Here is a 12,181-nt window from a genome sequence, read left to right on the forward strand (position 1 = left end):
GCGGGGTTATCAAGCCACACGCAAGAAGTCGCCCTGGATCTGGAGGCTCAAGGGAGCCCCGGGGCCGAGGCCTTGTTCTAAGTGAGCCTGGGCGAGCCCATCAGCTTGAGGCAGGCGACGCTGAACGCTTGGCTTTTCAAGGCTGCCGGTTCTAGGTACCAGGAATTGCAAGAAAGTAAAGTGGCAACAGCAGCAGCCCAAATGAAGGGGCTGGTAGGGATTGGGCGTGGCTTGCCCCACCACAAGACCCTCTTTTCCTGCTCTTCAGAGCCCAAAGCGCAGAAATCGCGCCCCCTCCGGGAAGGCGGAGGAAGTGAGGTGGCCCGCCACCCCGGAACCTGCCTCCAGGTTCCTGGACCCCGGGCTGCCTCTGCTGCCAGTCTCGGGAAGCCGCCCCTGGGGGTGGGCGCCGCATCGCCAACTATCCTCGTTGGCGGAAAACACTTTGTGAGCTGGGGTGGAGGGCGGGGAGAGGGAGGGGCGGGGTCAGTGTCCCTCCCACGCGCCCGCCCGCGAGCGCCCGGGGCATCTCCCGCGCCTCCGTAGCCGACAGGACGCTTGTCCTACAGCGCCTCCTCCTGGACAAGGCGCCAGACAGCAGAGCAGGGGGACTGCTGCAGTCCCGGAAGCCCGAGGCCCCGGCTTCTTAGCGCGGGCAGAGGTCTTCCCGAACCAGAGGCTTGAGCTGGTCCTCCCTTCCCCTGGGGGAGGCCAGAAGGAGTCGAGAGAGCCCTGAGGGCACCCCCACCCCCACTCCCACCCTTAGCACTGACAGCAGGCTCGCGACCCAGAAGTGTGCATCCTCCGTTAATTAGGCGAGCCCAGGCGGAAAAACCCTACAGTTCGTGCGTTTATTTATTTATTATTTGTTTGACAGCTTTCTGCTGAGCCACTGGTCCCCACAGAGCCTTCGAACGTGCTGCGCTGGCGTAACAAGATCCGAGAATGGTCCGGTTGAAGAATTGGCCTGAAGTTTGGCGGTTTGAACAGGCGCCAGGAGGAAAGGCCTTTTCCCAAAGCAGAAGCACCAGGCTGAAAAACATCTATACACTTCCCTGAGGATTATATACATATATATAATCTTCGTTTAAGGTGTTACAAAATGTATGCATGTTTACTTTAACACCATAAAAAAAGATTTGGTTTTCTTCTGGTCACTAGCTCATATTTGCAGACTGTTTCTAAAGTACAGATTTAAATTTGGGTGAGGTGGTGAGTCAAGATGATTGAAAATAACGTGGTCAAGGGCAAGATGTTTGGCTATATTTAGATTGAAGGCTGGAATAAAGGAAAGATCAGGAGCGAATCTTGAGGCAGGGCCGAGTGGAGAGATCGGGTTTTATCTTCCAGCTCTGAGTCCACTCGCCCCCTCCCCCCATCCGTGCCTTGCTGGTTGGATCCCCAGGCTGGGTTATTTCACTGCACATGCGCCGGACGCTGGGCGAGCGGGCTAGGCAGGCGCAGCCCCGCACTGAGCTGTGCGGGCGGCGTGCGCAGCACTGGGCGGTGTGCAGCACCGCACACTGCTGCAGCGCCTAACTGCAGAAGAGCCTGAACGCCCCATCTTAGAGACACAGGAAAGATACTTTTGCAGGAAACCCTGTTAAAAGCTTCACGCGTCCTTTCTGATCTGCAAGCCCTGTTCCGCCAAACTAACAAAATCGCCATGCTTCCAGTAAACCCTCAAGGTTGTCCTTTGGATCAGCAGTTTCATATCCAGTGCACGCCTTTTCCCCCGTCGTTAATCAAGGCTGGGGGTGGGGAGGGGGGAGAGGGAACCTCCCTACGTCCAGAGAGTACTTCTCCCTCATTCTGCACAACTATGAAGTCCAAGAGACCAGTTCCTAGAAAGAGGGTATCTTTTCGCATTAATTTCGGAAAATTGGCCCTAAATGGGACTTAAGTCGGAATTCCGAGTTCTTGGTGGCTTCTCCCCAGCTTCCGGTGCCCCCGCGTGCCCTGCCCGGCGGTCGCACTGCGGCAAGGCCGTAAATACCTCTAGCAGCTGCCTGCCAGCCCAGAGTGAAATACTGTCTTTGTTCCGATTTCCCCTGCTTCTCGAGCTCGGCAAACAGAATTCTGGCGAGATATATTTATTTGGAGGAGCATCTGACAGGAAAATACGTTCGGTTTTCAACCCGGTGCTTGGCCACGTTTATAACAACGAGCTTCGCTCTTTTTCCTGATCCTCCGGGAAAGCGCAAGCCCAGCTCATTGCCTGACCTTAGACACTAAGGCCCGGAGGTGCCATTGGTTCTCTGATCTACACACAGTTAGAGGTTCGGTTCGAGGACTCTGGGAATTACACTCCCCGGCTTGTGAGTTCTTTGGATCCAACTATTTTTTTAAAATTTCGTTTAAGTTTTTAAAAATTGGGTTACCAGTGGGGGCATTTCCGGTAGTGTCAAAAGCGTTGACTAGTCTTCTCTTGGACTAAGTGGCCTAAGTTCAAATGTGACTGGCAGCGTATATATTCCCTTAGATGTAACTATTTAAGCTCTTAATGCTACTATGGGATTTAGGAAGAACCCCTTAGTCCTCCATATCTGCCCATGACATCACCCTCTGCTGTGCAATTGGACCTGCAGACTGCCCAGGTTCCTAGTCACTTGGGCGCGCTCAGTCATTGAACCCAGGGAGAGGCTTGGCCATCACGGCCACAACTCATCCCCACCCCCACCGCAACTCCAGGCAATTTAGGGACTCCTGGAGTTGCCAGGGGAGGGCCTTGGGAGCCCCAGTCCAGAGGCCTGTTTTTCAGTAGGTAATGCTCGATACCAATATGAAAGAATGATCTCAGCAGTACTCTATCAGAAATATTTACAAAATACAGACATTTCGGACTTAACCATCAGTTTCTCATTTGTGAGTGATCATAATTAGTGATCAAGGACAATTCTGTGCACATCAACTAGCCACAAATTGTAGCCCTCCATTTTGAAACGAGCATGATTCCGTTGTTACTAAAAATATCTTTCTATAAAAATATCATTTATTGTTCAGAAATGCATTTAAGGCCAGCATGGTCACACTGGGATATTTGGGAGAACATTGAGTTAGGCTTTTCCGCTGGTTCCTGAAAAAAACAATACTCCGCAACGCGCAGGTCAACCCCATGCGCAATGCGGCAGATTGTCCTAAGGTTTTAATATTTCACGTGTCCATGAGGGAAGAGGCAATGGGGTTTGAGAACTGCATCCTCTAGTGCCCTTCAAAATCCATAGGAGAAAATAGCATTTCTTTCTGCAAATAATTTTCTTTCGATTCATAGATATTTTGGTTCACTAGTTTTGAAGTCTAGTTGGAAATATTGCTATGCTATTCATTTATAGGCAACACAAACACACCACAACAGTACATTTAGAGAGCAAAATGTCTACTCTTTCCCTACTCTGACAAATAAGAAACACACGCGATGCTTGAACTTATTAAGCATGCTTAGAATTTCTGAAACGTCTCTTGTTTTTTTTCCAAGACCTGCACCAGGGTTTCTGATCCTCTGCTCTACTGCTACCTCTCAAAACATGCGTCCATTTTGTGGCACAGAATAACCGAGATTCACCTGACAGATGTGTGCGGAACCTTTCTTGAGTTGTTAAGAAAATCATCTGAGAACTAGAGAAGCAGTTAGTATTTAAAATTCCATCCCATAAACAGAGCCCAATAAACCAAAAACTCTAAAAATCAGCATCACTCACCAAAGCCTAGATGAACAAACGTACCACCATCCTGGATACACAGAATCCACCCCACCCCCACCCCCAAGCTCCAACCCTCAGAAAACACCTGTTAGTCTCCCAGGTACCTCTGACCACAGACCAACCGCAAAATACTGCTCTAGACTTCAGAGTGCCTGTAGTGACCCCCAGCAAAGCTGACAGCTCCAGAAACCATCTGCACAGTCTTCCAGGGCGGGGATCCTGAGGCTCTCGATCTACGCCTCTATCCACCTCTCATAATCTCGAGAGGAAATGGGGCTTCCCTTCTGTTTCTGAGCTCAGCCGGACCCCACCCAGGGCCCCAGGGGACGCCCGCTCAGAACCTGAGTGATCTGGAGGCAGGGGACGCAGACAGGCACTCCCAGGCCCCGGGGAAGTGTGGGGGGTCGGGCTGGGCTCCCCGAGCTAACCGAACGGGTGGGCGCCTCGAGCTTCTCGGTGGCAGCGCTGGGAGCGCGGGGCGGGGGCCGCTCTTACCGGAGGTGCAGAGCTGGAGGCGGCGGTCGTCCCCGGCGGCTGCTGTAATCCACTAAGCGCTGCCCGGTTACTCGCGCTCTGCGCGGCAGGGACCCGCTCATGTTGGAGAAGGAGCCGCGTCGGAACCGCGCGACTCGGCCACCCGGCTGCAGGCCGGCGGCTCCCGGCGGGCGGTGCCGGCGCCAGTGGGGGCCTCAGCGCCCCGGGCTCCTTCCGGGCTCTCCCGCCCGCCGGGCTCCCCGCCGGCTCCGGAGGCAGCAGCGGCGCGGCCCGGGGCGAAGCGGCCGTGGGGCCAAATTGGGCGCCGGGCGCGAGCCGAGGCCGCCGCGGACCCCGCAATCCCGCAGCCGGCGACTGGAGCCCACCTCTGCGGAGACAAAGGTTAGAAAAAGAGGGGGTGAGGCTCTAGGAAGGCAGAATGCGGGGGGAAATTCGCCTGGGAAATCAGGAAAAAGGCCGTGAAGGCGAGCGGAGCCTGCACATGACCAGCCGCAGCCAATGACGACCGCAAATAGGTCATAAAAAGGTCTATTACCAAGTTGTAAATTTTCTTCAAACAAAAAGGAATTTACTGCAATTCCTTGCGGATTTTGCACATACAGCTCGCAAGCGCCATGTTTTTCCCTCTCTCTCTCTCCTCTCCCCTCTTCTCTCTCCGTTTTTCTGCTCTCCTTCCTCCCCCTCCTCCTCCTCTTTCTTTCTCCCTCCTCCTGTTTCTCGGTGTCCCTCTCCACCGCTCGCTCTGCCTTCCTAGACTTCACGGTTCCTTTCTCTAGGAATTCTTTTCCTTTTATTTTTTATTTTGGTTCTTTGGCTTGAAACCTCTGCTCCTTGGGCGCTGTGTTTCAGGGAGAATGAATGCCGCGCTCCCTTGGGGAGGTGATCCTGTCAGTCACCCCTCCAACTCTCCCCTCACTTGGCTTCTCCTCTCCTCCCCTCACCAAAAGGCCTCTCTGAAAGAGCAGCCAAGTGCTTTCGGTTTTTGCCCCTCTCATCTTCAGGCAAGCCACCCAGTCTGACCTTGTGCAGAAAACCGGGGCTCTGCAGGCCAAGAAAATGTGTGCTCTCCCCAACCCAACTCTCTCCAACATAAACTGGGGTCCCTCCTGTTTCTTGGGGTTTCTGCAGTAGGAGAGTTGCCAATCAGCTCAAAGGCTGAAAATGGTTTTAGATACTTGTCAACTTCTCCAAAATAACAGTTTGAACTCCCAATACCTATACTTAATCTAGAGAGAAACACCCCCTGGGACAGTCTTCTCTAGAAGAGTCAATCTTTTTTAATACCCTCTGAAAATCCTTGTTTAAGTCTCCCCTAAGTGCAATTCGCATTTCTATGGAATTCTAGCCCCTCTGCCCTTGCCCCCCAAAATGTTTGTCCATTGAAGAGCCTATTCAATGCAATATTGAAGAGGAGAGGGACTCCATTTGTTCAGGAAAAAAGCAGCTCCCCAGTTTCAGGCTTGAAAAAAAAAATAGTTCTTTTTCTTCAAAGGCAGGAGTGCCATTCCTTTCGCTCTTCTCATGGAAGCTGCTCCAGAGAACCCCAGCTGAAGGTAAACATCCTTGGCTAGCTCCCCTCATCATTAATGCATGGGCATGGCCATCCAGGCTTCAAATGTGCCTGTAAGAGGTAACCTCTCCTCACCCCAACCCCATCCTTTCAAGGACACTGCTTTGGACTTCTAGTAATACATTTATAAATATGTGCATTAGGGTTTCAATGTGTGAGTTCTCTATTAACATCCTCACACCAAGTCCCTAAGTGGTCATACACTTAAGTAGGAAGCACACAGCACCCTCTGGAGCAGGCTATGTGTAGCCCTTGAAAAAGTTCTGATGACCTTGGATGTTTCTGATTAAAGTGCTTCTGTTGCCATGTGTCTGCAAAAGTCATATTCTTTCTAGAAAAAGTCAGTGAGTTCCAACTTTGCTGGAGGTACCCAGAGCAGCAGCCAGGTTCATTAAAATGTTCTCTTTCCCCTGTTCACCGCCAGATGCATTCGGATTCAGCAAACAGTGGGAAAGCAGAGGACACAAGTTTGGATGGGAAATAGTAACACCTTCTGCAGTGAAGAATAATTAAACAATATTTTAATTACACAAAATCGAGCATGTTGTTGGACCTTCCCAAACAGTTAACACTTTATGCTGGTCTATACATGTCTATACATTCAGAACATTGTTTAGTTCTGAAACATTCTGAGAAATAAACCTCAATTGTCAATTTTCCTCTACCCAAATAAAGGCAGAGTTTATGACCCTCTATTTCAGCTGGTGGAAGGAGGGCTGGGAAAAGACTGCACTTTTGAAAAGGCAGCCATATTTGTACTTTTTCACCCTGTGCAGAGATAAGCCATGTGCTGGGCTTTGTGGAACCTCACAAAATGGCAGCCCCTGAATTGACTTTTCTCTAGGAACCGTTGAGACCCACACCTTCTTTTTTTGTGTGTTTCTGGTCTACGAAGAGAACCCAAATCACTTAGGACCCTTGGTTTTTTCAATCAGCGTTAACATTGGAGGGTCCTATTTTTCTGTAAATGATTTACAGACCTCTCTAAGCAGACTCTCTAAGCAGTCAGAAGGGGTCTCTGAAGATTTATGCAAATTTCTGCAGCAAAAATGTTGGTTCGATATGCTTCAACCCGCGGATGTTTACAGATCCGAGCCAATTAGAAGGGCATCTCCTGCACTCGTCACTGGGAGTTGTCTGCATGAGACACAGATGGGGGTTTCTAGCCACTGCAAGAAAGAAGGTGGTGAGTGGGTGTGATTGTAATTCCACAGACTCTTTATTTGAAGACAAATCTGTTTTCCCCAACTACAAAAGGAAGCATGTATACCTACATTAATTACCAACACTTTCTCCATGAGTAATCTATGTATATGTACAACAAATATATACCCAAAATACCAAATGTGTAAATGTACAAATACTCGCAAGTGTACTAATTTTTGCAAGTCTTTTTGTGTACATGAGCTACGAATTTACCATAGGTTAGGGGTCCAACAGGGCCAGAAGGTACAACACTTTCAGAGTAGCACAAAATGGAGGAAAAAACATTTTTACCACCCTTCCTTAACAGATTTCCACATTAATCCATGCACCGGGTCCCCCACCATTTAGAGTCTTGCGCAAATCAATGGCTCTAAAAATGATTTTCAGGGAGAATTCTTGTGTAGAAGACAGTGAATTTTGCTAATAGAGGAATCCCTTAAATGGAGGGCAGCTGGAGCCTAGCCAGCACCAGTTTCTAGCCAGCTTAGTCCCACCCTCTCCATAGCCAGACTGTTCCCTAGCCATGCTTTCAAGCACTTGGCACACTTGCTCTAAACCAGTCAACAGCAGTCTCAGGCAACACACAGAGCAAAACGTTTCCAAATCCAGCAGGCACGTTTGCAGCTGTCTCTTCTTGTGCAAATGTTTCTTAAGCCCTGGGCCGCCACCCTTGACTTAAAACTCTTTCCTGGCTCAGGTCAGCAAATGCCACAGCCATGGCCTCTTCCCTGGATAGAAAGCCAGGTGGTGCTTCGCCTCTGGCCTAACCTGTGCCAACTTTTCCCTGGTCCTTGAAGCAGCAGGCAAACAGCCCACCATCACCTGAACAAGTGATACAGGCCCCAAAGTATAGGATTCCATTTTCATACCTGTGCAATAAAAGCCACTCTGGAAATTAAGATGTACCTCTTTAAAAACATACAGGCATCTAGAAAAAGAAGAGAATTCTGCAAAGTCTACCTGATAAAGGGGCTTTCCCTTTTGTGAAGAGAAATGTTAGTTTACTTGAATTTCTCCTCTTCCCTCCTGTCCCTCTTCCCCCTCCTCTTCCCTCATAAAATGGCAGCTGCAGGAGCAGCCTCAAATGGAAAATGGATATCTTGTTAATAACAGATCCCAAACCCCAGCATCAGCGCTGGCTCAATGGAATAAACTGTGGTATAATCTGGACTCTGAGTTGCTACCCACTGGGCCTACAACTCCAGTCTTTTGCGAAGTTCAAAGCTCTCCCAGTATCTTATCAAGGTTGTTTAGAGCAAGATGAAGCTAGAATAGCCTAGCCTCTCTGAAATGAAAGAGAGCTCCCCCCCCCACCTCGCATTTATTTATTTTTATAGCAAGGGTGCAGGTAACCCCCCTCCCACCTTTTAAAAATCAAATAGATGCTTTAGCAGGATGCTGCCTTCCCATGAGCCCTGGAGATTGTTCCTGACTCAGGAAAAGGGTTATTGGCGGCGCTCAAAGACACTAGCTCTAGAAAAAGGATTCATTTCTTTTATTAAGGAGCTAGCTATATTCTGCAGCGGTTGTTTACACTTGGACTTTTCTGCATTTGCTCTCAAGGCTTGTTTCAAATAGGTGAGGCCAACCTGGAGAACAGCAGAGGACGTACCAACCGATATCTGAGATGCACACAAGTTGGCTCACAATGGTCGTGCAAACAGAGAGAAGAGAATACAAAATAAATATGGCACCTCCTCAGAAAAAACACACACACACACACACACACAAACCGGAATCACAGCAGCGGCCACAGCACAAAGATCTAGCAATTGCAGGCGATACCAAGCAAGCACAGTTCAAAACGAAAGCAAATTCAGAAAGGAGAGGCGTTCCACAAGGTGACTTGCCAGACTAAAAAGTATCTAAGTGAAAATGTTATAATTGACTTTTCAAGTATTCATTCACTCTAGATGATTAAACTGCCATAATCTGTATAAACTATAGAAAAATTATTAAATGTCAACTTTGACATTGTCCTGAAACTTCTGTCACTAGCCGAACATTTTCCCCAAGTTTAAGGAAGCTGCAGAGCCAGGACTATACATTACACTCTTAAGCTAACATGTGCTTTTCTCAATATTTGGCCCAGACTTTTCCCAGAGATATTACATTTACAAAATTCTCAAAGAAACCTTTTAGGAGTAAACAAAAGGCACCCGAACCATTCATTATAAAAGCAGAAAAAAATATAAATAACACATTTTAATCAAATAATATAAAGTAAATATTCTGCGGGCATAATTTTTTAAAATTAATAAACTTCTTTTAATTTACTCACCATAAAGAAAAGATTTAAAATGTTCAAGTGCACTTGTTTGATTAATAAAGCATTTTATATTCAATTATTTAGTGCTAATCATTAGGAAGTTTACGTTGTCGAGGCAAAATCACCAGCTCAGACATTAAAAACTACCATTATAAAAATATAGCTACAAGGTCAGTATCAAATTACTCTTACATAGGACAGCTCAAGGGCTGTTTCTATGCGACACTAGAAACATTTTTTTAAACACCCAAATCCCTCTCAAAGCGCAGAAACCTCAAGAGCAGTGACATGAAGGTAGCTTGAAACACAGGTAAAGTCCTTTCCAAAAAAGAAAACAGGTGGTGTCCACCAGCATATGCTGATCATTAGTTTTAATAGTCTGCGGTAAATTTTTAAAGGTAGAAGTCAATTTGTCGGGCCTTCAGCTCGGTCTTCCTCCAGCTCTTGGGCTTCCTTTTTGGTTTCCCCATCCTTTGCCTCCTGTCTGGAAACCGGGAATTTGTCCTTGTTGTTCTCCTTTTTCCATTTCATTCTCCTGTTCTGGAACCAGATTTTTACCTGTCTCTCGGTGAGGGCTAAGGCATGGGAAACCTCGATTCTTCTCTTTCTGGTCAGATAAGGGTTAAAAAGGAATTCCTTTTCCAACTCTAAGGTTTGGAAACGACTGTAGGTTTGTCTTCCCCTTCTTCTACCAGGAGCTGCTGATTAAAACAAAGAGAAAAAAAAGAGGAAAATAAACATTAAAAATGTAATGGTGCGTCTGCAGGTTGCTGGGGGTTTCTGAAACAGGTCTAAGGGGTGAAATATACACAACTCTCCTTAGGTCTGATATAATATATAGCATGGGCAGGCAAGAGGGACAGCGAGAACGTCCTAGCAATTATTATGACCCCCATCATCTTTTCATGGTTTCTACTTTAAAGAAAAAAAAAGTCTGTACTACTTCATGAATAAGTCACTGTAAGCTACACCAGAAGAAAAAGGAGAGGGAGAGAAAAGGGGAGTTTTAAAGCAATTACGTGAGATGAAAGCAGATTTCTCCCCCTCTCCCCGCTTAAAAAAAAAAAAAAATTGCATCCCAACCTTGTGGTCTCATCCAGGGAAACATTTGAGAAGGAGACGAGCTCTGATTTAAGTGGTCTGGGTCCTCGCCAATATTACCACTGGACGATTTACAGTCAGGATATTGTACCAGCTCGGCCTCTTGCTGGGTCGTAAAAATCGGCTGTCTCTGTAAGTTATCGTATCCGTAAAACTTCGCGGGCTCCCCGTGACAGGCAATCCCACCGCAGGGGGGAGGCGGCGGCGGAGGAGGTGGGGCGGCCTGGTAGGCTGCGGCTGGGCTGCCCCCGCCGGGGTGGAAGTAGTCCTGGCCGGGACCCGGGCCGCCCCCACTACTGCAACCCGGCCCGGCGGGCGGCGGCGATGGGTGCGGGTGCGCGTGCGGGAAGCCGGCGGCGCTGTTGCCATAGAGCTGCAAGGCGGCGGCAGCGGCGTGGCGGCCGCCGACCTCGGGCGCGAAGTGACAGTCGTAGTAAGTGGGATTGATGGCTTCGCCCGCCGCGGCCGCCGCCGCGGCCGCCGCCTTGTACTTGGAGTACAGCGGGTTCACGAAGTACGAACTCATCGAGGCGGCGGCGGCGGCCAGCGGCCGGGGGCCAAGGTAGGGCGGCCCCGGGCGGGCGGGCGGCGCGGAGCTGGCAGGGAGCGCGCCTCAGCGCCACCGCACTGCCGCGGGGGCCTCTGGGGCGGCTGCTCGCGCCACTGGGGCCGCCGGGCTACGTTGCTGCTGCCACCCGCCCGCCCGCCGCTTCTGAGACCCCGCAACCGCGGGCACTCCGCTACTGGGCGCTCATGCTCCTCTCTCGCGCCCGCCGCCTCGACCTCGCGCCGCCTCCCTCGCGGGTCGCAGGGCCTCACCCAGCCCCCGCGTTCCACTGCCCGCCCGGCCTCTCCCGGCGCGCGCCGGCTTGGCCGCAATAAACTCGCCAACACCCCGGTGACCTGCCCCGCTGCCTCCACTCTTTCCTCTCAGGCACCAGGCGGCCCTGAGCGCACCGGGACAACAAAAAAAAGTGCGCCCGGCCCACGGAGACACTCTTTGGCTTCGGTTTACAAACCCCCGCTCTGGAGGGAAAAGGAAAAAAAACACCCTCTGCCCGCCGCCACCTCTCACCTCGCCCCCCCCGCAGCCCCCTCCCACCGCTCTCGCCGCCGCTGCCGAGGCTGCCGCCCCGGTGCGCCCCGGCGAGGCATTTTCACACCACGCCACTGCCGGGAGAGGGAGCGAGATGGTCGCGAGATAACCGCGCGGAGGGATCCGCGCGGAGGCGACATCACTGCACCCGACGGGACGCCTCACGCTGGCGCGGAGATGCCTCCGCCAGCCTTAAAGGGGGCCCATAAAACCGCACTGCCAAGGGCTCGCCGTGCCCCCGGGGCCCAGGGAATGCGGGCCATGGCCGGCAGGGCGGGAGCACCGCAGAGCCTTACACTTGGGGGTGGGGGAGCGGGGAGGCAGAGAGGCCACTCCCAGGAGACTGTGGAGCAAATGACTCCCTTCCCGGCCCCTGGAGCAACCCCTCAGAGGTTGGCCGTGGCTTTTGCGCCTCTGGACACGCGGGCGCAGCCCAGGGAACGAGGACAAGCCGTGTAGATGATCCGGACTGATTATTTGAGTTAGGTCCTATCCAAGTGGCTTGATTAAAGGCCACAAAGGTGACCTCAATACCAAAGTGCATTATCAAAGTGAATCTAAGTAAGCCCTTCTTTTCCAGCCGAGCGGGCCTTGTGGAAATGAGATGTACATTTACCCTTGACGCACTGCATGCCTGGCTGAGGCTCCCAGGTTAATTGATACTTAATGGAAATCATGCCCATGAATATAGTTTCCATCATTTCACCCTTGATAGACGTCAGTGCCAGGCGCAGGGGGCAGCC

General features: G+C 50.6%; 1 protein-coding gene and 2 long non-coding RNA genes across 4 annotated transcripts; 1 reads left to right on the forward strand and 2 right to left on the reverse strand.

Moving 5' to 3' along the window:
* Window positions 1-837: 837 nt before the first annotated feature.
* Window positions 838-4,853, reverse strand: LOC138432768 (uncharacterized). Its single transcript, XR_011253975.1, has 3 exons — window positions 4,732-4,853; window positions 4,197-4,563; window positions 838-1,055 (listed from the first exon to the last, which is right to left on the reverse strand). It is a non-coding gene; the product is annotated as an uncharacterized lncRNA (long non-coding RNA).
* LOC138432765 (uncharacterized) lies at window positions 4,401-7,127 on the forward strand. Its single transcript, XR_011253971.1, has 3 exons — window positions 4,401-4,577; window positions 5,689-5,749; window positions 6,191-7,127. It is a non-coding gene; the product is annotated as an uncharacterized lncRNA (long non-coding RNA).
* A 1,325-nt stretch (window positions 7,128-8,452) lies between these two features.
* HOXD8 (homeobox D8) lies at window positions 8,453-11,576 on the reverse strand. Of its 2 annotated transcripts, none has more exons than XM_069574294.1 (2): window positions 10,325-11,576; window positions 8,453-9,939 (listed from the first exon to the last, which is right to left on the reverse strand). In XM_069574294.1, the coding sequence occupies exons 1-2, from the start codon at window positions 10,866-10,868 to the stop codon at window positions 9,647-9,649; spliced, it is 837 nt and encodes a 278-aa protein (XP_069430395.1). In that variant the 5' UTR covers window positions 10,869-11,576; the 3' UTR covers window positions 8,453-9,646. The 2 variants fall into 2 exon arrangements, with proteins under 2 accessions (XP_069430395.1, XP_069430394.1); XM_069574293.1 differs by having other exon boundaries at window positions 8,453-9,942; window positions 10,325-11,573.
* Window positions 11,577-12,181: the final 605 nt, after the last annotated feature.

This window comes from Ovis canadensis, chromosome 2, assembly GCF_042477335.2.
Source record: "Ovis canadensis isolate MfBH-ARS-UI-01 breed Bighorn chromosome 2, ARS-UI_OviCan_v2, whole genome shotgun sequence".
In the NCBI taxonomy this organism is placed as follows: Eukaryota; Metazoa; Chordata; class Mammalia; order Artiodactyla; family Bovidae; genus Ovis; species Ovis canadensis.

Bases quoted from the DNA above. Each gene is read 5' to 3' on its own strand.
- HOXD8 (XM_069574293.1), bottom strand. From the start codon at position 10,868: ATGAGTTCGTACTTCGTGAACCCGCTGTACTCCAAGTACAAGGCGGCG. The intron at 9,943-10,324 runs GTTGGGATGCAA...TGTTTTAATCAG, and splicing joins TCCCTGGATGAGACCACAAG to CAGCTCCTGGTAGAAGAAGG.